The following is a 24,730-nucleotide window of genomic DNA, read 5'->3' as shown; positions in this document are numbered from 1 at the left end:
CACTTTCCACCGTAAAAGGCCAGCCAAGGATTACTGAGACGTCTGAAGGAAACCTATTAAAGAAACATATACCAAAACAAATAGAAAAGAGAAATTTAGGAGAAACAGAAGCAATCCAGGGAAAGATGAAAACTTTAAAAAAAAAACAACCCCAAATTCATGATAATTAGTATCTTCCCAAAGATGAGTGATGGTATTCTGTGAAAGAACAGGATGCTCACAAAACAAAGGAACAAGATGATGGTAAGTATGATGGCAAAGTAAGTATGATGGCAAAAATATTTTTAAAAATAATAGAAGAATTGAAAGATAAAGCCAAATATAAAGAGAAAATTGGAAGATTAATCCAGGATATACAACATCCGAGTACTGGAGATCCAGAAAGAGAACAAGGAAGGACTAGGACGAATACTCCTCATGATCCAAGATAATGAGTTTTTAGGTGGAAATTCCTGGCACAGTGAGTGAAAAAAAACCCACATAAAGAGACCTCGTTACAGAACCTCAGAATCCAGGGGAGAGGAGAAGACCCTAGGAGCCTCCAGAGGGAAGAGCCTCAGTCTTGTATGAAGGTTGTGGGTCCCAATGGCCCTGGACTTCTCAGCATGAACCTGATTTTTTGAGTCAGAAGTCAAAAAACAAATGCTTTTAAAGTTCTGAAGGAAATTATTTCTAGAATTTTCTACCCAGCTACACTGTTCATTGAGACTGGGGAAGAATAGCTTCAGTAAAACGAGGAAGTCAACCAAGGAGGGGCTGGGCCCCAGGAGACGCTCAGGAAGCCTGGGGGACCACAGACCCCGGCTGGGGCCATGGCTGCAGGGAAGACCGGGTGTTTGGAGCTGCAAGGATTCTTACGGTGATGCTCTCAGAAAACAAAGCCGAAGGACTGTCATAGAAACTTGAGCAACGAGCAAAACAGAAAAAAGAAAAACGCTGAAGCAAATTTTAATTCCAAGAAAAACAAAAGAAAGGAAATTAATCATAGTACACTATGTGCCCTATCTGAGAACAGTGTTTACATAGTTCTAATGCTGAACTGAATATGGATTTGACCAAAACCAGGGATGTGAACCTACTGGAGGAACGTGGGGCTCTGCAGTGGCAATTTCAGCCCGGGCAGGTTGGTTCTAACGTCTGTGCTGTAAAACTGCTCACCTGCTCTGGGGTGGGAAGGCAAGACGAATTAAACACCAGGAAGTAGCAGTGTAGGTGGCCAGTTTTAGAGGCTTAAATGTGTCTCTTCAGGGGCATGGGAAGAGTAGGATTTTATTTTTCTTGTAAAGTTATTTAACTTTTACCTTATGGACATGTGTTACTTTAAAAGCCGAGTCAAAGCAGAAAGGGCACCAGTGATCAGGAGAGCAGGCCTCCAGTTTCGGCTGGTTTCACCCAGCTGTGTGGCCTGAGTCCCCACCAGCCGGAGACTCAGCCCAGAAGGACTGGATGGTTCCCATTTCTCTTTCAACTCTTCACATCCCGGCAGCAAACAAGACAAGCACTGTGATTGGTTTAGAGAACCCGCACCGTGAGAAGGGCAAACCAGGGTGGTGTGGCCGCTCAGGGAAGCCTCTGTGCATGGGCAGGGGCTGAGCGGGCATTGGGGGTGGCTGGAGGGAGGTGAGGGTGAGAGGCTGCAGGCCCCAACAGGCCTGGAGGATTGGCCAGACCCCTACTCCCCATTGCCGGGGTGCAGGGTGGGACCAGCTGGAAGCACAAGGTGTCAGCCTGCCAGGGTTCTGGAGGATGGGAGGGTGAGAAATGGGGCATCCCAGTCTGACCTGGAGTTGTTATTGCTAGATCGATGGTTCTAGAAGATCACATTGGGGTGGGGCAAGGATTAGGGGCAGTGGGGTTCAGGGGTCCAGTCTCCCATCCAAACCCATTGCATCCTGCTGGCACCCATCTTTTATTGTTTAAAGTCCTTTCAAAACAATTGAAAACGAACTGCTCTTACAAAACAGCAGTTCTGCAGGACTTGATCCCAGGACAGGCCGTCTCATCTGACAAGTATGTTCTTCAAATGAGTCCCTCTTCTTGGAAAAATGTAAGTGATGGTTGGTGTTCCCGGTGATCCGGAGTAGTCGTGCTCGGTGGTGCCCAGGAGGCCGCCCAGAGAGGTTGCCGCCGCCTCTGACCGCATCACAGCATGGCTCTGCTTCCTTCTCCTCTGCAGCTTCAGCAGCCGCATGGCCCACGTGTTCGTGTACGGGACCCTGAAGACAGGCCAGCCCAACCACAAGGTCCTGCTGGACGGCGCCCACGGCCGCGCCGCCCTCCGAGGCCGGGGCCGCACGGTGCAGCCATACCCGCTGGTGATCGCGGGGGAGCACAACATCCCTCGGCTGCTGAACCTGCCGGGGTGGGGAAACCGCGTGGCCGGGGAGATCTACACGGTGGACGAGCAGATGCTGCACTTCCTGGACGAGTTCGAAGGCTGCCCAGACATGTACCAGCGCACCCTGGTGACGATCGCTGTGGAGGGGGCCGGCGGGACCCTGCAGTGCTTCGTGTACAGCACGGCCACCTACCCGCCCGAGTGGGTCCACCTCCCCTACCACGACGATTACGACTCGCAGGGGAAGCACGGGCTTCGCTATAACCCGCGAGAAAACAGATGAGAGGGCGGTGGGAGGCAGCAGCAGGACAGAGAGCCCAGTGGTTAGAGGGTGACCTCAGTGGTCAGCGCTCGCCAAATGCAAAGGCCTGATAACGCTCCTTGAAACGAAAAAATTGTAAAACCTAATCTGTTAGGGGAGAAAATCTTTTTCAGTGGCAACTGATTTCCCAAATAATTTTCCCACACTGGTAACAAGATTGTTTCCTGAAATCTCTCCCTGTCACTGCTTTGTTGCTTGCTGCTTCAAGAGCGCCCTGGGCTTGAATGCACTGGATGAGGAAAACTTAGGATTTTAATTCCCCTAAATGACATTTCAAAAACTTGTATGTTATCATGCTTTTCTTATTGTGTGGTTTTTTTTTGTTTGTTTTTTGGGTTTTTGTTTTTTGTTTTTTTGTTTTTTTTGCTTTGCTTTAATCTGAAGATAACATTTAAAACTGAACGTACAGACTTCATATTGCAGCTAGATTTTAGCAGCCCTGCTGTACTGATTCCGACCTGAGCACTGAGGGGAAAAATAATTTTAAAGCTGATTTTGGACATCTCAGTGTAATAAAAGAACCTCAAGAAAAACATGCAGTGTTTCAGAGTAGTTTTGAATGTGCATAACATCACGTTTCATAATTCTCAGATCAGGCTTACAGAGATTATCAAAGACAATCATTTAAAATTAAACTAGATGTTTTGGGAATCAAACATAAAAGAATTGGTGCTATTGTTGGACGTCTTTTTGAGTCTGCTTACTTGGTTGGAGGTTCTTTTCCTTCTAATCTAGCAAAATAATGAGCACCCACTTGCTGGCAGAGCAGCCGAACGGCCTGATTTCAGACGGAAGCTCACGTGAGACCACAGCAAGGTACCACCTCCCCCCCCCCCACCCCGGGGGAGCGGTGTTTGGGGGCGGGCCTTTCAGAGAAAAACCAACACATTAGTAATTTGTTCTTCAGGCCTGACAGAAAGCTTAGCTTCCAAATACAAACAGCACTTAAAATAATTTTAGCAAGGCACGAAGCACCAATTACTACCCACCTCCATCTGATCATCTGTCAGCGTGGATTCACATCAGCGCACGACCCTGCCTCTGCTTACTTACCAGCAAACTATTAACCGTATTCTAAAAATTTCAGAACCAAATGAAAATGCAGCTGCTGATCCCGAGTAACCTCTCTGTCAGGAGAGCTCACTTCCTCCTCAGCTTAATGGTTGGTAGACTGTGGGCGCTAACTGCATCTGGCACAAAACATGACCGTTATCTTTAGCCCTTTTTTCTTAATTGGAAACTTGCTTCACAAAAACGCAGAAAAGGCGAGGATGGGTATCAGCTGATGCGCTATGGCAGCCCCATCCACTGCACCCGGGGCGCTCCCGGTGCCCAGGCCCTGGGATGGGGAAGTGGGGACACCCCAGGGTCCCGGGGAGCCAGCAGCTCCACACTCACCAGCAGAGCCACACAGGAGTGATTTCCAAAATCATCTGTGCCGTGGGCTTCAGGAGGTTATGAAGCAGCAGTTAGGTCCTCAAGCAGGACGAAGCAGGTAATCAGATTATAAAGTGGCAAATGCTAATTTAATGAAATGGAAGGCAAAGAACTGGGATTTATATAAGTTCTTTAAAAGGATCCCAATGAAATGGTAGCATTTAACGTCTACTGGCACAGCCCACAGCCTCTTATGTACATTGTCTTCATTCAAAAAAAGGGCAAACTAATATTTAGACAAATGCTCAGTTTTATTGATTTAATTTTGACACTAGGAAATCTCACAGCAGAAGTACAAATCATATGTACAAGTATTTATATCAATAAAAATTTCCATTGGTGATTTTTTGGCAGAAGGTTGGTTTTGACTATATGTGGAATAAATATGACCATGTAAAATCTGCTGCACAGGGGTGTTCCTGCAAAACGCTTGAATAAATTGAGTGTGAAAGAATAGTAATACAAATGGCTAATTAAATTGGGTGATGACTGAAAGGCTATAAATACTTCATTCCAGTTCCACGAGCAGATCGCCTTCTCCAACTGTGTCTCCAGCTTTACAATGCACCGATTTCACCTTGAATTAAAGAAAGAAAGAAAAAGGGGAGAGTAAGAATTATTAACTAGACCAGGAGGGAGCAATCTCGTCATCATCTGTTTCTGGAAATGAAGTGACACCCTGGCGGGCACTGGAGCACAGGCAGAGTGCTTGGCGTAGGGCGCCCATCAGAGGGGACCTCATGCACAGGGACATCCTTGTGGAGGGCTGTGACTCGTCACCTTCCCTCTCCTGATCCTTGTCAACCCACTGGTCTCAGGGACTTTCTGTAGTCAGTCGCAGAGGGTACCCTCGGGGGTCTGGGCAGCACCCTAGAAACTGGTAGTGTTTACACTGGATGAGCGTCCATGCTCTGCTCTCCATGCTTATGGTTCTCGGTTATAGAAACATCCTGAAGAGCCAAAGGGTGGGAGGCCGGGCCTAGTGCTAGCGCAAGTGGTAGCGTGTGCATCCTGCATGCACTGGGTCCTGGGTTCAATCCCAGGAGCCCCATCAAAAATATTAATGCCGCCTAGGAGGCTCAGTTACAAATACATCCTGGAGAGCCATAAGGGTGGGAGGGCGGGAGTAGCACAAGTGGTAGCGTGTGCGTCCTGCATGCACTGGGTCCTGGGTTCAATCCCAGGAGCCCCGTCAAAAATATTAATGCCTCCTAGGAGACTCAGTTACAAATACATCCTGGAGAGCCATAAGGGTGGGAGGGCGGGAGTAGCACAAGTGGTAGCGTGTGCGTCCTGCATGCACAGGGTCCTGGGTTCAACCCCTAGTACCGCCACTAAAAATAAATCACCTCCCCAGCCAGACTAAAAAATAAAATATGAAATTATCAAAAAAATTGAAAAAAATTTTTTTGAAAGCTAGTGGTGTACTTAGTGTTAAAAAAAAAAAAAAAACAAAAACCCACACACAATGATACAAGTCAAAACAGGTACTAACAGGAGGAACTCCCTAGTCTGATCAGAAGCTTCCTTCTGAAGGAAAAATTCTCAGAAGCAGGGGTTGTACTCTGGCCTGATGTGGAGCAGGCAGCAGGCTCCCTCGATGTCACTGCTGTGCCCTTCAATTACCACTGATTTCTCCCGGTTTTAGTCAACTTTGGCTTTCCCACATTTGTGTTCATATTTAAAATTAGAGATGGTCATTTGACTTGGAGGTTCTTGCTTCGATATGAAGATGAATGATGGGCTGGAACTGGCCTCCTGGGCAGGTGGCAAACAGGCAAAGGGCCAGAGATGTGGGCTGGGTGGCCTGGCCTGTGTCCCCACAGCTCTGAGCCCCAGCCCAGGGTCTTCCAGGACGATGAGAACCCCTGCGGGGACCTGACAGGTCCCGTCCGGCAGGGCCGTCTGCACCAAAGTGGCTGCTGCTTTTGACCTGGAGCCGCCGACGTTTTTATGGCACATATTTGTCATGCTGCTGCAGTAACCAGAATCTAAGACCTATTTCCACTGTGAACCTTTCCTCTGGGAGGAAAACTGGCCTTTCCAGAAACAAGAACCCACCAGCCCCAGGCTTGCCGGGGCTGGCTCCTTGGTGCCCTGTGGGGGCAGGAGGAACTCCAACCGACAGGGCAGGGCCAACGCGCAGATTCACCCAGAGCCCAGCAGCACCCTGACAGCAGCCCGGCCTCCCCGTGAGACCCAGGCCCTGAGGACATAAACCACGTGGATGGGCGGGCCCCTTGCTCCTTCAGGGAGCTAAGGCCAAATTCACTTTTCCATCAGTGCCTCAGTCCAGCATGCTGGCCCTGGGCGTGCCTCTGAGATATATTCCAGGTCCCCCAAACGAGGCCAGTTCTCTTCACAGAGGGAGATCTCATGACACTAGTGCAGCATAAACATTAACTAATCCCAAGGAGCAAACACAAGTCTTCACAAGAGCAGATACAGCATCTCCTTGTTCAGTTCTTCAAAAGTAATCAGATACAGAAAGCAGGACCCCCCCAAGGCTGCGCATATGCCATTCTCCTCTCCCAAACTCGAGGGGACGGGGTGCAGCCGCCTGATGCCCCCTCCAGGCTGGCCACTCGGCTCAGGGCCCACCAGCCACGCACCGGGCCTCCGCCCTCGCGGCTGGGACTGGACTAGGCGTCCCCTCAGCCTGTTCTCTGAGCATCAGTTTCATTTCCTTTTGGAGAGACAGACAGAGGCTGTGTCTCTCTGTGAGCTGACAAGACCTTTCTGCCAGGACACCCACTGTCCCCGAGGATCCATCTTGCTTCCTGGGAGCGGCCACAGGGCAGGACCCGGCCCACCCCATCTGCCCCACCTCGCCTCGCTCCACTATGCGATACTTCCAAACCAGACTCTTTCAGAAAGAGATCATCCTGCTACAAATGGTGTCTTTTCAGTCACAGGAAAGAAAATGAAGTAACTGCTTAAAAGGACTTTTCTATTTTCTTCATTGAGAAAATACATTTAAGAGGCTTTACTTTTAACAAATTTCAGTACTAGTTTATCTTTTCCTTTTTTTCCCTGCCTGTATCATTAAGTCCCACATGTGTACGTGGGCCCTTCAGCTCCTCTCGATCTAAAATTGAGTTGTTCTCTTTGTGGAGAAATTATCTTGAAGAGTTACATTAATTTTTGCAATCTCTAAAACCATTTCCCGCTGTGTCACCTAAGTCTTGGATAACTAACTGCCTCAAAGACAGATGTAAACATTAAAAATTAAAGACCCCTTAATTTGAAAGACATTAAGGTGAAGAACAATTGTTCCCCAACTCCCTGGGCGTCACACAGACTCTCCTGGAAGGCCTGCTCTCCGTGGGGCAGGTCACATCCACGCGGAGTGAAGGGAGCCCCCAGGTCAGTGTCCCCGTCCACGGAGAGGCCCCCTCCGGCAGCCCCTTCAGGCCCAACCATCCAGGATTCAAAGGTGGAAGTTCTGCTTCTTGTCACAGCCATGTAAGCTGGTGGGAACTTGGGGACATACCTTCCCGGTTTTCCCAGCTGTCATACTGTTCTGCATTTTCATGGCTTCAATCACACAAATCTCCTGGCCTTCTGCTACCTGGAAAATGAATAAAAAGTGGACAGAAGTTTTAACAGCATTCGAATTTTGCAACAGTGTTCAAGAGTGAGGCCATTCAGAGTGTCTTTGTCAAATGCTCTGAGATTTTGCCTCAACAGCAGTAACCTCCTCTGATACTTCACATTCCAAGTTCACCTTCGGGGACAGCAGAGAAAGGCCCTTTCCTCTACCATCACGTCCTCGTGAGGAGAAGCCCCTGACCCTGGAGGGCTGGGCGTGCTGGTGGTGGGCCGCCCCTGGGAATCTCTCAGTCTGCCTTTGCCACAAACAGAAGTGTGACAGGAATGGAATGTGTCCCACTTATGTGAAATGTCCAGAAACGGCAAATCTCTGCACAGAGAGCTGTGTGGTTTGCAGGGGCGGAGGGGGAAGAAGGCGGTGACTGCTGACTGGTGCCGGGGTTCTCTGGGGGTGATGAAATGTTCTGAGACGGATGGTGGTGATGCTTGTATAACTCTGTGAACAGACAAAAACCACTGAAGTGCACACTTTAAAGGGGTGAACTGTACTGTACGTGAGCTTTCTACCTCAGGAAAGCTGTTATCAAAAAGTGGAGTTTCTGTCTATAGCCCAGGGGAGCCGGGAGCAACAACCAAGCATCCAGGCCATGGGGACCACTGTCCCAGCCTTTGTGCAACATGCCAAGTCCTGACAACCAGGCGGCTCCCGGAAGGCGCCTTCCGACGCACGGCATGATTTCCAGAGCCCCGCCCACTCCTTGCAAGGAGACAGGTAGCTCCCAGGAGCACTGGCTCAAGCTTCCTGTTCTGATGTTTGCCCTTCAAGATAAGGAGAGTCCAGGTGGCAGTCCTGGGGTTCAAGCCGGGACTTCCACCAGGAGTCAGCTGTGACTGAAGGTTCTATTTGTTCTCCTTTCTCTGCCCTTGACAGGAAGGCACCAAGGCGCTGGGCTGGAGTTTTCTCCTATCTTTGTGAAAAAGGGCCTCCCTGTCTTTGAAATGGGAGAGCTGAACTTCCTGGGGCACCCGCCTCTCTGGGGTGCTGGTGGGCATCCTGGAGTGGGGCTCCTGGACACTCTGCTCATCCAATATCGCAGAAGTGCCTGGAGAATGTTCTTTCCTAAAATCCCAGATGATTCCAAGCCCCCCTCCCGGCTCCCCATGTGGCACAAGCTGTCTCGCTGGCAGTAGGGACCGCCTGAGCCCCGCGTGTTCCTCTCCTCCGCTGATCAGGTGGTGGGCTGCTTTTTCCTGGCACAGAAATATAGGAAGAGAGGGGATGCCAAAGCTTCGGTGCTGGCACGGAGGCGACACTGAGCTGGAGAGCTGGGCTGAAAGCGCCGTGCTTGCGACCCTCTGTGACTCATGGTCCCCTGGCGCCTGCGTTGCAGAGAGTGAAGGCTCAACGTGCGAGGAGGGCCCTTCTTCACAAGGCAGAGGGACAGCAGTGAGGGCAGCTCCAGGGAAACGCGGGGCCCCGTCACGGTGTCACAACAGCCGGCACCCAAGCCATCATTTCAGAGTCTTTTCTCTCCTTTCAGAGGCAGGTAGGGCCAGGCGAGCAAGGCAGAGGACAAGTCCCCGAAGCAGCAGCCGCCATTCAGCTTCACACGCAAAACCCCGCAGACCCAGATCATGGCTCTGACGGAGGCTGAGGGTCCAGAGCTGGCCTCACCCAACAGCATCCCAACCCAAGCACCGAGCATTCCGGCGTCAGGGCCTGTGGCTTTCTGGGAAACAGATCTGAAGTTCAGCAATGGAAATTTCCTCCAAAAATGAGTGACCAGCTCTCCCCCTCTGGGCTCTGGTAGCTTCTTCCTTCACAGATGGACCAGTGCCCACTGTGGGGAGCCATGTGTGCTCGCCTTGCATCCTCGCCCAGCCGGGCTTCCTCTGCGGGCATTTGCGAGCCCGGGGCTCACTCAGAGTCCATCTCCCCATCCCCGGCACCGTGGGCTTCCCTCGGGTGGGCATGGGCTCGCCCTCCGCATCCCAGTGCTTGGCAGTGCTGGCCACACAGAGCACCTGCCACTCACTGCTCTTTATGGGATCTTCAAGTACGTGATTCACAGCTAATACAACTATGAAAAATGAATGAACCTGGGAAATTTCCACTGGTCACACCAAGGGGGCGGACACCAAACTGACAACGATGCCCGTAAGAAACTTGCAGAAGGACAGCCGCCCTGGGCCACAGCCCTCCTCCAGACCCGAGCCAGCCACAGCCACAGTGGCGGTTAGGTCCAGGCCAGTGGGTAGCCCGTGGGCAGTGGGAGATGGACAGCAAGTTCACGGGCCTCCACTGCCCACTGACCGCCTTCGTGGTGGCTCTGAGTGCTTGTATCAAGGGAGATCTGCGGAGAGGGACACACAGGTGGCTGCAGGTGGTAGGTCTCCCAATATCATTCAGAAAAACAAAACCTCTGATTTAGCCAGTGAGAATCAAGAGAGGTGGGAAAGTCCCCAAGTTAGCACACTCCCTTCTCTCTGACTGTCACTCTGATGATCTGATTAAAGGGGCTTCAAAGACAGCGCCTCTGGATTTGAAATGACCTGCCGCCTGCCCCGCAGTGCTGCCCTGAGTCTTGGAGCCACCCTCGCGGCTCCATCTTCCTCTTCATTCCTCTTTCTCTCCCTAGTTCCCTACCCTGTCTCTGCTGCTCTCCACTCATACTATTTTGTGGAAATGTGCGTAATGCATTTCTCTCTGTTCACTTACAGCAATCTGTTTTGTAGTTTGTTTTCGCTCATTTGTCCCTAGAAGAAAGAACTCTTGGCGGCTGTTCCTTGATACTCCACCAAATAGTGAGATCCACTCTGTTCAGCAGAATCATGCTATACACACACGCACGCACGCACGCACTCAAACACGGATACACACATGAACCGGACCTAAATTCAAGCTATTTCATCCCTCAAAAATGTAAGTCAGGGACTCAAATGTGGTACAAACCATACATCAAAGAGTGCAGACGGGGCTGTAACTCGGGGCTGCTCCACGGACCCGCTGGGCCCCCACGGGTTCCGGTTCCAACAACCTAGACAGTATCACACAGGCCTCTCGCTTCAACAATCTGGAAGCCTCCCAGTCTGGAGGTGCCTGCCCACTCCTGCCCCCGAGCTCGGGAAGGTCATGGAAGCACCTCCCAGATTTCCCCATGTGCTCGGAAGGCCAGGGCATTAACTGGGTGAGCAGAGAGGGCGCCTCAACGAGCAAAATTTCCACCAGACAGCTCACGGGCAGGGCACTGCTACTGAGGGACGTGTGTGCGCACACTTCCCTAACACGCTTGTGAATCATCCGATAAAGACTTAATGATTGTGACAGGATGTCTCCAATGTTGGGCTTACAAAATGGTCACAAGCCTCGCAAGTCTTTTCGATAAACCTAGTCAGCCTGATGTCCTTCTCTGCTCCCTGTCTAATTGGTGTGAAGTTTGGAGGTCTGATTCCTGTATCTTTCATCCGGCTTATTGCGTCCTCTCCTTTGACACGGGGTCAAGGTTCACATTCGCATCCGATTATCGGAGCGGACTCATTAAGCGGGAGCCTGCCCTGCCCCAAAATGAGTGAGCTGGGCAGAAACCTCAGCCCATTTACTCAGCAGATTTTAGCGTGTTTGGGAGGCCGGAATGTCACCCGGCACTGCTCTGTGCTGAAGTTTCAGACATCTCCAGCTGATGATTAATTGTGAGTGATGGGAAATAAAATCCAGTAAAGCCAGCTGCTTGCCATGGTCGGCAAAATGACTCTAATGGACATAGGCTGCCAATTTTCCAGTTTTACTGGCAAGTCTTCCAAGTGTAATTAAGGGAAGTTATAAATGATATGGAAATCTATCAAGTTCCATTTATTTTCAGACGACTCTTTCCCCAGAGACTTTTATCTTTGAGCTTATAGACTGCTTTGTTGTGCTAATGATTTAAACCACTTATTATTTCTGATTAAAGCCCCCAATATCCTTCTACCAAGTTCTCTTTACTCCTTTCCCAAAGATTAAAAGACACAGAACCTTCTCCTGCACGTGGCCCTCCGGGAAAACACACTAAGACTGGGACATGTTTGGCAACTGGTATCGTTCAAGCTGCAAATGCACGAAGAAAGCCCAAGAAGGTGCGGGAAGAGAAAAAGAAGAGAAAAGGGGAGAAAGAGCTCCACCAAACATAAAAGGCAGCCCCCCAAAGTACAGACTTGAAAGCTGTGCTCAATGCCAGATATTCATCAGAAGGTGGTGTAGCTCACTAATGTTATTTGATTTGGAATAAAAGCATGAAAATGATGGCAAAGGCCTAAAATTGGAGATGTAAAGGATGACTGCACCGTATTCCATTTCTCAATTTCATCCTTCAGAGCCACAAAATGGGGGTGATACAGTGACGGGATGAGATTTACAGTAACAGCTGTGGTCTTCCCACACAAGGGAGGCCCTTCTAATGGGCTAAGGTCTGTTTTGAACAGACGGGGAGTAACAAAACAAGGTTCCCTATTAAGAGTGTGCAGTCATATTTCTGATAAAGAAAATGATTCTGGGAGTTGGATTTCCTTTAAGAAGGCCCCTACCCCGTTTTGTCATCCACAACCAGGGCTGTTTTAAAGGTGTTATCCTTTAAATATAGGAAAGAGGACATAAATGGCGTGGAAGGTTTTCCCCCGGTAAGCCTACTCGCTAGCAACTGTAAAGAATGCACAGGAAACTGTGCCAGTGGCATATGGCTTTCTACTGTGCTAAACATTCATACAAAAGACAGGTTCATCAGTCATTGGAGTATCTGGATAAAAAATTAGCTCCTGATGGATGGTATTTTGAGCTTACCTGCTGCTAGTACATTACCAGAGAAATACAGGTTTTGAAACCCACATGACATTAGAAACTGCAGACCATGAAATACGACACGTGCAGGAGCACATAATGTACGCCAGATTATACAAAATAATAAATAAGCTATTTAAACCCTCTGCCTAAGATTGGGCCCGCTGCAAGGAACCCTGGGTCACTTCTACGCAGGCCAATTAATGCACAGCATCTGCTGTATAGAAGCGGGGCATGGAGCACTTCCGAATGATTTCAGCAATTAAAAGAAAACTGTTTCCTGCCTGCTCAGACAGCAACTGTTTCAATGCAAGAGTGAGCACCAAATCACTGTGTGCAGCTGAAAAATTAAGTCCCCCTTTTGGAGAAGAGGGGTGGGTGGGAGGAAGAATTTTTAGGAAAAAGGAGCCTTCTTCTGTTGTCCTACACTCTGTTTTTCTGCCAAATTAGACAGAAGGCTCGGAGGGCTCCCCGGCCCGCCGCAGGCTCCCCTTCTGCTGCACTGGGCCACCCAAAAGCGGGGATCATATCAACCCTGCTGCCGAGGCCACAAAAGTTAAAATCCTTCCATTACATTTTTAAAGGCTGCACTACTCAGAACACAGTGCATTTTCAGGCCCTCAGATGTGAAGAAAGACGCAGTTAACAGCCACCAGAAAAAGGCGTCTCAGATTTGGTTAAAAGGCACTGCTAGGATCTGATTATAGTAACTTCCTCTTTCTGAGCTGGAAAGATAGGCTGGTTAATATGCCTGGATATTTCCTGAAGAAGAAATGTGCGTTCACATCCCAAGATCTTCCTGTAAAGAGGGCAGGAGAAGAGATCCTGGAGACAGGGCAGTATTTAAGCAATGACGGAAGGAACCGTCATCGAATTACAAAGAAAGAGGAGTCAGGCGACAGAAATGCTGCCAAGCCCCTATCTTCAGTCTAAGGCCTCCTTTAATGGGCTGGATCTCCCGGGAGGGCGCCCGGGGACAGGCCGCAGAGGCAACCCTGCAACCAGGTGCCGCCCTGCTCCCCTCCCACCCGAGGGCCCCCCAGGGATTGCACCCTGGGCTTTGAAGCAGGGGGCTCTGGGAGCTGAGAGACAGGAAAGAATACAGTGAAGTGGCCAATATAAAACAAGTCCAGTTTTTCCTAAAATTCCTTGAAATAAAGAACATTATTACCCCCTATTGCCCTCTAAATTAGCTCAAAAGTGGAGCCAGAGCCTCTAAGTCACAAAGAGAACTAGTTCAAACTGATGTCCTTTATGGTATCTTTAAGAAAGCAGTCTGGATTCACTCCCTTTGTGAAGTATGCTGCTTTAAAGGACCCAGTGAAATAATATTTTTTTATTTTTTAATATTTTTAGCAAAAAGGTGAGAGAAGATATTTTGAATCTCATTAGGGTTGGGAACTATCATCTTCAAAAACATTTAAAATAAAGACAATTATACCCTCTAATTCCAAGTAGAGTATTCCTTCAAAAACAAAATCAGATACTAAACTTGTAGAAGACTCACCTATGATATTTACTGATTGATCTATAAAAACATTTTATCTTATATTGATAATTATCACTAAGTTAAACTGTAAAAGTTCCCAAATTGTTACTACCAACAAAAATTAATCATAACATTTAAAAATGTCATCTGGAAAAGACAAAAAGGCCAAAATCAGGATAGCCATTACCTCTGAAGAAGGCAGGACAGGAATTCTACAGCAAAGAGGCCACAGGGCACGTTTACTCCAGAAGCAATGTTTTACTGTTAAATCACATCCGAAGCAAATATGGCAAAGGTGAGCAGAGAGCATGTGAGCGCTCATAACTTTCTGTACATTGGTAGTGTCTCATAATTTCAAGTTTAAAAATGTGACATAAGGAATGCATGAGTCTAGCTGCACCTGCTCTGGATGTAATCTGAGGTACTGGTAAAAGCTGGCACACTGTCAAATAAACTGCTTGAATAACCACTGCTATAAAGTATGTAAATTTAATTCTTGCAATTATTTTATGATTGTAAATCAAGGTATCCAGAAACTGGAAAATGTATCAAACAGCCAGGCCAGGTTCTCTGCCAGGGGAAGATGCACGCACTGATACGGGGCTGCGTGAGGCCCACTAGTCACTGCCAGACGAGCACACGTTGAGGGGGCCCGATCCAGCCCACTCGCGTGTGGAAGACCTAAGGGCCAAGGAGGTCTCAAATCCTGCTTCTTCAAGAAATGAAAAGTAAAGGTCTCTTGCCAAGTTTCTGTGCGATTTCCCTAGATCAGCGGTAAGCTCCGTTACAGATGGTTTAGGGACAAAGGGGAGGTGTGAATGTCAATCTCTGAACCAGGGCCCCTATGTCTCCATCCAGCTCAGCGGCCGTCCACCTGCCTGGAGCCCTCTCCCCAGAGCATCACACACACGGAGAAAAATCAGGGTGCAATCCGGGTGGTACTCCTGGTAATGATTTTTTGTTCTCATTGGTGCGCTTTATGGTCCAGCACTGTTTGCCTAAGGCAGTGTTGGTGAGCACGGCAACCTCACACTACCCTTCTGCTGAGGCTCAGTTTGGATGTTCCTCATCTTAGCCCCACAAAACACCCCAGACTCTGTCTGCTAATACTGACAGGCTAAGTGGCAAGAAAAAGCAGCAACAGGAACTTAATATCAACCTATTATTTCACCTGGTCTGACAAACTAAAAACTCACAAAATAATTGAGAAAGAAGGAAATGTAAAAGGGTATACAGCGTGCTGCTGGTTCTTGGCTCACATAGTTTGTGCTGTATTAAATAAGATGAATATTTCTGATGCAGATCTGAGACGACTAGAGAATCTAAACAAAACTAGAAAGAATCTTAATTAAATTCAATGTTAAAATGTCCCCGTCAGTTGCCTCATTTTTATTTTTATTTTTTGTTTTGTTTCTGATATCAAAAGGCTGAGCAAACAAATGTGCTCATACCGACCTTATTTTACACTTCAAAGTCAACAAGAAAATTGTGCCACCCATTCAGCAGCTGGAGTCTAATGCTGGAGAAAAACGTATGCAGCATTATTCTGGAAGAATATATATTTTTAATATTTTTGTTCAAGAATATTATAAAGATAGAAGTTCAAAAACTTAAAAGTAAGTTATTTTAAAAATGCTGACTTTGATTGTAAAAGTGCCCTGGTTTATGATGTTGTTAAATGTCATAGGTATTTCTCAAACTGAAGTGAAAATCAGTTCTTGTAAAAATATTTTGAGAAGGCAGATAAAAGAAGACACATAGGGAAGTCCTTCCATTGAACTGTTTCCTGAATTGAATGTGACTCTAGTGTCCAAGTACATGCCTGCCTCCTCCTTGCTGGTTTGCTTGCCGGTAGGCATTCTACTGCTTATGAACTAGCATCCCCTCCTGACAGATTCGAAAAGCCTGTCATACAATCACTCAAAAAATGATTTGACTACTACTTTTAATGTTAAACAGCATTTAATGGACGTTGAAGAAGTATCAGCAACTTCTGCTGCGCGAACCCCAAACAAGCGCTTAGAGTAAAACCCAGCTCCGTGCTGGGGGAGGGACCTTCCCCCAGAGCCGCCTGGGCACACTCCCCACTTCTAAACGGCCACCCCAAATTGTTGTGTCCCGAGGTCTTTAAACTCTTAAACCTGTTTACTTCCCAGAACAGATTTGTTCTCTACTGTTTATGTGATGCTTTTGTGGGACACATTATTGCCAGGCCCACCACTGTAAGATTTGTTAAGCTTTACTTACACTAAACATAAAAATTACAGATAACTGGAATTTTAACTATAAAAATAACATTATAAAGGAAAATAGAATACTTGTAGGTCCTTATTTTTTTGTTGTTGTTCCTTGTTTTCCTTGAAAATACGCACAGATGATTGATTCCATTATCTTTCTACTGATAGAAGTGGAGCCCTGGCTCAGCTGTTGTTATTCCTAAGAACAAGACACACGCCCTGCAGTGTTAAAATAACTTTAAACTGCAAAACTTAAAAGCTACAAGTATCGCTGTCTTAAAATGGCCTCAAGTATGTGCCGTGCCTCTGGTCCAAGGAAAATTTCTTGTGTTTTAATTACACAAGGCAGATTTAACTGTAGAAGCTGGTACAAGAGCCGATAATTAAATGTCCCACCCTGTGCCTGATTTAGGTATTAGCAGTTTGGGACACTTTTCACAAATAACAACAGGGAAAACACTGATCAGAACACAATGGTACAGAATATGAAAGGAAGTTCTGCAAGGACCAAAGGTGGCAGCGGATGCCGGAGTGAGGAGTGAAAGAACGCACCTGCTCTCCATGACCAGCACACGCGTGCGGAGAGAAAGGTGAAGCCCAGACCAGGAGGGGTTCCCCAGGGGCGCGCACCCACCCTCTGATTTAAAGGAATACAGGAAATAGAGGCCCCAGTCTGTTCTCAGATCAAACCATTCTCGAAGACCCACATTTAATTATTAGTGGTGGTTTTCAGTATCTGAGTTCCCCCAGTGAACCAAGGACTGATGCCACACTGCTCCATTTTACTAAATGCATCGCTTTCCCACGTTAAATCGTTAACCAGGAAATGGAAAGCATGAAGGCTAAACCCTTCGGTATCTGGAGCAGCTAGACTAGGAGCGAGCAGTGGCTAGAAACAAGGAGGCTGCAGGCTCCGGGTTCTCTGCCAGGGAGGCAGCGCAGGCAGGGGCCGGCAGACCGCAGTCCCCGCTTGTGCTCCCAGCAGGAGCTGCCACCCCCTCCTCGCCCCCCAACCCTCCGCTCAGGTTCTGACTCAGGTGTTGGAAAAGTAAAGATTTCCGTTAAACACATTTTTTTCCTAAGCACAAATGTGATTTTATAATTAAAGCCACACCATTAGGACTGACAAGCTCAGGATGGCAGTGTACAGCCTATGTGGCTTCCAGAAAAAGCCTGAGGAGGAAAATTAAAGAACAAAACAACCCCCTCACAATGTTTACCAGCCTCCACCTCTAGTCACGAGATTCCACTGGCTCCGATCCTGTAGGGAGTGTGGGCATTCTCACTGTCAAGGCCAAGGGGCTATGTTCTTAGGACCCTAATCCTTTAGAAGGAAGATACATAAGGTGACCCCCCTCCACATTCAACACATACATATCATTTTTATTATGTATCACCCCTCCCAAACCCTTAACACTAGGGTGTTAGACCACCTTAAGGAGTGCTTTCTTCAGGGAGCTCAGTGCTCTCAAAGCAAACATAACAATTCACAGCTCCTGAACCTCTTTTATGCTTTTCCACTTCTCTATCACCAGGTAAAGCAATTGTTAAAGTCGGTTTTCCAACTTCACAAATCAGTTTCAGGACTACTGGTTTAAACCACTGAAACTGATCATTTTTTCCTAATAGTCATCTATTTTAAGGGCTTTTCTAGAAGCTAGTGCCAACCAACAACATGAGCTTTTCTCAATATTATATACTTATGTTGTTAATAAAGAAATACAGAGGCAGTTTTCATGTAATCTTTACAGGAAAATTATTATAAACTCCTACGACTTAACTGAGATATAAAATGGAATCACCGTATCATCTATTAAGGATTATCATGTTTTGCTCTTATTTTCCAGCACATAAACAAAAAATGCAAGGACTTAAGTGCTCCTAAGAAACCTTCTGGTCACCTCTTTGTTTTCTTTTTGCTTTTGCTGCTAATCAATAGATTTGTATCTATGCTCTATGACAAGGCATGTATCCTTCCAAACTGTCCAGAGCATGTAACCTTAAGACTGCACATGGGAGGAAATATTAATATAGCTTTGATTTGTGCCTTAATGTCACCAGGTCAAGGTGAAAAACTTCAAAACTGTGATCCTAAATTTTATTTATCAAGTTACAGAAGTGCTCTGACACTACACAGATTACAGAATGAACTTTCCTTCATACCCTTCTCAGTATTCTAGAAAATGTGCAAAAAGTTCTCCCATCGAAGGGTTATTTCTTGGCATGACTTCTTCAAGGATGCTTAAACCACAGAGAGCAAACAGAAATTTTAAATAAAATGCTTCCTGAAACACTAAATTTGCTAAAAAAAAAAAAAAAAACAAAACAATGAATCTGGCTTTATTTCTGTTCCAGTCCTCAGTCATTTGGGAGGAGAGGCACTCAGAGATATTGCTACTAACCTAATTCAGATGTGAAACAGTTGGACGAAGAATGCACAAAAGCAACTCCGCTGTTTGGTGGGTAGGATGACTCAAGAGAGAACCGCACAGAAAAGGATCTGCTTCAGTCTACCCCCATCCCACAGACAGGTGTGGTCCTTACCAGGTCCCCAGGCTTTACAGAGACGGCCACCACCACGCCAGGCATCGGGGAGTGCAGAATACTGCTAGTGTCCTCAGCTGCTTTTTCCAGCATAAATTTGTTCAATTCTGCAGCGAGTTTGGTTAAGATATGCACCTTGTACTTAAGGAGGGGAAAAAAACATAAGTGAGATTAAATGATGAACTTTTTCTCAACATAGCATTCATTCAAAATCAGTTTTTAGCTTTTAAGTGTAAATTACAACATCTCTGAAATCAAATGGCTTTTAATTATTGTACACAAAAAGAAAGTAGATCAGTCTGTTTCTGGCTCATGTTGTGTACCAGTTTAAGAAATTTCTTGAAATTTGAGTGATTAATTATGGATAAACAGTAATCATCCTGTATCATTAAGAAAAGCATCTCAAAACTTGATAAAGAAGACAGTGAGAATTTCCTTGTATACCCTTTACCACTTACAAACTTATCCCAATTAACACAAATTCTGCAGCTGGGTGGACACAGGGAGCGGGTGCTGTGAGCACACCTGCCAGTAGATGGCAGCAGACTGCTGTGTCAAACTCCCTGCTCCCCTCGGAGCCGCTGGACCATGTAGCAATAAGTTAAGACAAAGGGTTTTGCTATTTATTTGGGCCAAAATAATATTTAAAATCCCATTTTTTCCAGTGACATAAAATGTTATATCCATGAGTGAAAGAGCTGGCTTTTCTTTTTAGGCACATTATGTAGTCTTTTGAATGTTAACAAGACAGTTAGGGCAGATAAAGATGAAAGATAATGTATCTTCTGCACTAGGAGACAGTAATTCAAGATTTTAAAACCATTGAAGGAAAACAATCTGCACATCCCAGTATTTTAATGGTACATTTTGGAGGTGGCTCTCAAACATGAGGGGTATGTTCAAGGCAGTCTGGTTAAACAGAATGTTTCTAATAGAGGATTTCTGCCAGGCAAGGAAAATTCTAGATCTCCATGAATAAATATGTGAGCTCCAGTTTGGTCTGTCCAAACAGAAACAAAATAAAACGGTTTGAGGAAGTGTTACTTTGTGAAGTTGGAGGAACCACCTGAAGATTTCTGGATTCCTACCAAATGGCATTTCCCTTGGGGGAGACAGACACAGCACTGGGGCAACTCCATTGTGTCCAAAAAAAGCCGCTGTAACTCAAAGCCTCCTGTGGGCATCATAGTGGCCGGGATGTGAAAGGAAAACAGAATTTACCCTTAATTCTGCACAGGGACGGCGGAAAACTCTAAGTGTGCTCTTTACAGGGCCTATTTTGAAAGGCGTGGGGGAGGGCTCCACGGAAGAGCTTTGATGGCCTAAATTCCAAGCAGATTAGCGACACTGTGACAGGTTGAATAATAACATCTTTTGCATGTTTCTTTACTCCTGAGTGTGTGTTTTGCAATCAAGACATACAAGTGTCTGCCCGCTTCTGAAGGATATGATCCTTAAGTGAAATTACAGTGCAAATAAAAGCTTTTTGCTCCTATTAAAATTCATCTGAGTCATAAGTGGCAAAGGAAAAAAGCAAGGAGAGTGCACTCTGCTGTCACTCTAATAAACATTCTGGGCAGAGAGTCTATTTATCAACAATGGATTGTACCTCCAAGTCCTTCATTAAATCTATGGGGGGGGAGCTGGAGGGAGAAGGGAGAATATAATTGTACCAAATTGCACACCTTTAGTATCTGTGCTCGGCCTTGGAAGAGAAAAATCCAACATCACGAGAAGCATCAGAGTCAACAGAAGAAGTTACTTTTCTGGCTGGCACTGCCCTACACCTCCCCTTCCCGTGACTGTTCTGCATCGGGCCCGCTGGCTGGTTCCCCCATGGCATACAGATCTCTTTTTCTCCTTATTTTTCGCACAACTTGACTTCAAAATGTGAACTCAGGGACAGTATCTTTCCACACTGAGGATAATGATTTATCACATTTCATCACGGTGGATTCCCTTAAAAACTAATTGCAGCTTCGTCACAAACAAGCCTTAATACAAAGCGCTAAGATTGCCCCAAGCTCCATTTCTCCCTAGAAACGACAAGATCCTGACTAGAACTGGATCCTTTTACTATTTTTACAATTTTCATATCTTTTGGATTCCTTTCTCTGCAGGACTCCTGCTTTGCTTGGAAAGAGATGTAAAAGAGCCACAAAACTCACTGCCTTCAGATGCGGTCTTTGTTACTGATGAGATGTTCCTTTTCCTTTTGTATTTGTTTATTGTTCTTAAATCTGTTTGGGGGATAAGCGACTTATTGTAATCACAAGCAAAAAATAACAACGGTGTAAATGCCTCTGGAGAGGCCCTGTTGCACATAGTTGGCTTAGACATGACCTCTCTGAATATAAAAAGAGGAGGCAGAGAGAAGGTTCTCTTTTTAAGACTACCTTTGATGTTGTCCTGACCCCGTCGGAGTGCCCACACAAACACGCCTTCTTAAAACAACCTCTTGGCTGGGCCGTGTGGCGGTGCACGGGGCCTGCCAGGGCGGGATCTGAGCGGAGCGCAGCATATGGGCCCATCAGAATGAATTGCCTGGTGAGAAACGTAAAAGCTTTTTGATGCCCCAGAAAAGAAGTCATTTAAGAATGTACACTAGGGCTTTCAAAGCTTATGATCAAAACTGCTATTTATTGGTTTCTCTGAATTCTTGGGGCGGGGGGCACAGAGCAGCCAACGAGGTGAGAGAGGGGGGAAATGCCCCCTAACGCGTGCAGAGTCTGGTTTTATGTTAGACATTTGAATATTCCTAATGGGGTCTGTAGCAGGCTCCCTGGAGAGTTTGATTTGCAGTTGTGTTATTGTTTTCAAGCAGATAAACCACAAACTAGATACCTTGTGGGAGGGAGTCCAAGATTTTCAAGTCTAGGTGATAGAACAGAGAAGCACAATCCTGGAAGAAGCTAGAAGGTTCTCCCCCTGCGAGGTCCCGAGAATCGTCTGGTTGAGGATTAGAAGCTGCTTATTGGCAGGGCTGGAAGCCGAGTACCTCGGGGTTCATCAGGATGGAACCTCAACCTGTGGGTTTAGGGAGGTGCTCTCCAAACCACAGTCACATTATTAAGTTCTTGAAAACAGCCCTCACAGTGTAAGTCCAAGCAGAGAACAGGTGCTCTCCGGGCCTGGCCCAGCCAGCAACCCGACCCACACAGGGCAGCGAAGGGCGGGAAAGAGGCCTTCCCTAACAACCTAATTATGGTCAAATGAACCCACCCTGGGTTCAAACCAAATTAATTGTATGGTGTCTGTGACATAAAACCACGTCTAACCAGAAAATTTCCCCAAAAAAGTTCAAAAGGAAGAGAAAAAAATCATACCCGATCTAAAGGGATTAGGAAGAAAACTGTAAGAGATGGACAATTAAAAGGAACACAATGGAATTGTTTTAAAAATGAGCACACGGCTCTTAACCTGGAACCGTTTCCAGGGGGAAGGGGGCGGGCAGAGCACGGCGGTCCTCAGGGAAGGACAGGACCAGCCATGGTTTGGGGGGGAGAGATGCTTTTTAACCAGACTTGGCTCACAAAAGCATCCTGCCAGCCGGCCTGCCCCCTGCGCCCGGCACACGGCCCGCTCGGCGCCCTGGACAGCGAGAGCCCTCGCGGTGGTCGCGCTGCGGTCTGTGTGGGTTTAGCAGCTCCTCGTGGAGCTGAAACCCCTGTGCTGCTTTCCGCGGCCTCTGGCTCCACCAGCAGTTTTACACATCCGAGGTGCTCACGGGCTTGGACCATTCAGGGGCCTGTGGACCCCTCACAAGATGAGTGCTTCCAGTTTGTTTACCTGTTTTTTTCCGTTGTGACCTCAGAGCCTCTCAGGAAGCCTATACTGTACATCGACCCTCACCAAGTAAGGTGACAAATACACTTCTTCAAATACAAGGATCTCTTCTCAAAGTTTTACACCTTCTGGCCCTAAGGCACTTCAACCTTAAGCTGTCTTCATTTCCACAGCATGGCAGTGAAAGCTAACGTGCAAATATTCCTCTAAAAGCCTCCTTTCCTAAATCTGATTGGGAGAGAAATTGTCAATGTTTGTAAAGAAATGACCAGCTGCAAAAGTGATGCACCTTTGGGAGCATGAGTGTTTCAGAAAAGTAGGGGAAAACCACACAAAACAGAAAACATTTAGGTGGAATCAGAGCTGTAATTCAACCTTGTTTTCCTTTCCGAAATTCTTTCTGGGATACACAATTAACACTAGAGGAAAAACAAAGCGAGGGTTCGAAGCCAGGCAAAATACACTCCCCTCCACCTCAGCAACAGGCCCTACCAAACCAAACCAACAAAAACGCCCAGGAAACCACACTACAAACATACAGAGCTGAAGCCTGCAGCCATCCTCCTGGAGGGATAACCCAGGCGAAGAAGGTGGAAGGAACAGACAGCAGTTAGAGCGCCCTGTACAGCTGCAGTCACCCGGCAGCCTGCTAGCCCACGGCTGTGACAACTCCATCGGCACAGTCTCAAGGTAGCTGTCAATCAGGATGCATCATTTAATCCAACAGCACTCGGAGGACTTTCCCCGACAACCCACATGACAGCATATCTACAGCTCTATTTACATCAGCGCCCAGTTGTGTTTACAATGCTGTTGTAATTAGAAGAGACGCAACAGGCAGCATTATTGAAGGCTCCATTTTGCAGTCTTAACCCGTAAAGTGTGATCTTGCTTCACAGAGTCATGCTAAATGACAAAAGGCTATTTTCTTCAATCTCCCGGCTCAGACAGCACTTCATTTGCAGCTATCTATAATTAGATTAATGGTGTAGTGCAGTACAAAGCAGGCCCACTTCACATCAGATAGCATATGAATTAGGACAAACACTTATTTCAATTCCAAGCAGAGAAAGCAATGACTAGGGTATTTAGCATACCCTTTATGGTGGAATGAGATGTTAATTGTGTACCATTACCTCTAAACTGCTTGCTTGTTGTATAAATCACTGTGCTAATTGATGCAGAGATAGAAATGTAGCCACAGGCAAGAAAGCAAAGGAATGAGGGCTGAAGATGGTGGATAAAGGATTATCGAGTAAAACCATATGGAGATGAGGTTCCTTTGAAACCTCTCCTTTCTGCCCACGAGCGGGGTTTCTTTAAAGTACAGAAGAACTCTTGTACCAGGAAAGAAATTTTCATTTTTCACATTTCTCTTTAAAACCAAATTTCTTTTAAAAGTTCCTGGCTACCAGAAGTCCAAATAAGAGGTAGGTGGAATTAATCTAAATATACATTTATAAAAATATGGAACGTGTAGTTTTCCAATAGTCAGAGCTCCCTGTCTGGTTTTTTCCCGACACATTCATAGGACAAAAATAAAGTTTTCCCAAGATTTGAAGTTGTTCTCATTGACCAAAACAAAACACAAAAAAACTGTGCTGGTTTAGGTGTGCGTTAAGACTTTAATTCTAAAGAGGCATCTACTCAAGCTGTGATTTCAACAGAAGAGAGCCATTTCCACCTGCCACTGAAACAATGGCAACACCATCACCAAAACGTGACCATCTGACTACCCTGTGGTTTCACGTCGATAGAAAGGAACTAGAAAGATCTTTTTTCTCGTTTTTTTCCCCCCTAAAACTAGCAAAAATAATAAACAAAAGCACACAGTAATTTAAAATCCCGCTCTTTGTTAAAATGTCCTGGTCAGCGCTCCACAGCTCTTACTGGGGTAAAACGAGCATCTCAGAAGCACAAGCAGAGACACTAAATGCTGTACTCAGAAGTCCAGCCACTCAAGATCCACAGACAAATGTGTTCCTTGGAAGCTCATAAATCAAGTGCATGCACCCTGTGTGCGTGTTCACAAATTTTTTTTTTATTATAGCAAAGCAACAGTAAGGTGCAAATTACTGCTGTGCACTTTTTCACAAATTCCGCTGCTTAGTAATTAGCACTGTTACCACAAAACTTTACACAGAGAACAAATACAGTGGGTCAGTTAATAGTTCAAATTCTCAACTTCAGAGTAACAGTTAATATATCTATCTAT

The 24,730-nt window shown here is 46.5% G+C and overlaps 2 protein-coding genes across 9 annotated transcripts in view; one reads left to right on the top strand and one right to left on the bottom strand.

Annotated features, from left to right (window-relative positions):
- Positions 1 to 3,195, top strand: part of GGACT (gamma-glutamylamine cyclotransferase) — a 34,248-nt gene extending 31,053 nt beyond the window's left edge. For all 6 annotated transcript variants that reach the window (XM_074378477.1, XM_074378479.1, XM_074378478.1 and 3 more), the window contains one exon: positions 2,177 to 3,195. In XM_074378477.1, the coding sequence (XP_074234578.1) occupies positions 2,190 to 2,621 (432 nt within the window). In that variant the 5' untranslated portion in view covers positions 2,177 to 2,189 and the 3' untranslated portion in view covers positions 2,622 to 3,195. The remainder of the gene's footprint in view (positions 1 to 2,176) is intronic.
- Positions 3,196 to 4,329: 1,134 nt separating this feature from the next.
- Positions 4,330 to 24,730, bottom strand: part of PCCA (propionyl-CoA carboxylase subunit alpha) — a 330,692-nt gene continuing 310,291 nt past the window's right edge. For 2 of the 3 annotated variants that reach the window (XM_010959668.3, XM_074378474.1), the window contains 3 exons: positions 18,730 to 18,870; positions 7,591 to 7,668; positions 4,330 to 4,674 (listed from right to left, as the gene is read on the bottom strand). In XM_010959668.3, the coding sequence (XP_010957970.2) occupies positions 4,606 to 4,674; positions 7,591 to 7,668; positions 18,730 to 18,870 (288 nt within the window). In that variant the 3' untranslated portion in view covers positions 4,330 to 4,605. Of the gene's footprint in view, positions 4,675 to 7,590; positions 7,669 to 18,729; positions 18,871 to 21,125; positions 21,274 to 24,730 lie in introns of those variants that run through there. The other variant, XM_074378475.1, reaches the window with a different exon arrangement.

This window comes from Camelus bactrianus, chromosome 14, assembly GCF_048773025.1.
Source record: "Camelus bactrianus isolate YW-2024 breed Bactrian camel chromosome 14, ASM4877302v1, whole genome shotgun sequence".
NCBI lineage: Eukaryota > Metazoa > Chordata > Mammalia > Artiodactyla > Camelidae > Camelus > Camelus bactrianus.
The sequence above is the reverse complement of the archived record's forward strand: the minus strand, read 5'-3'. Positions and strand labels throughout refer to the sequence as shown.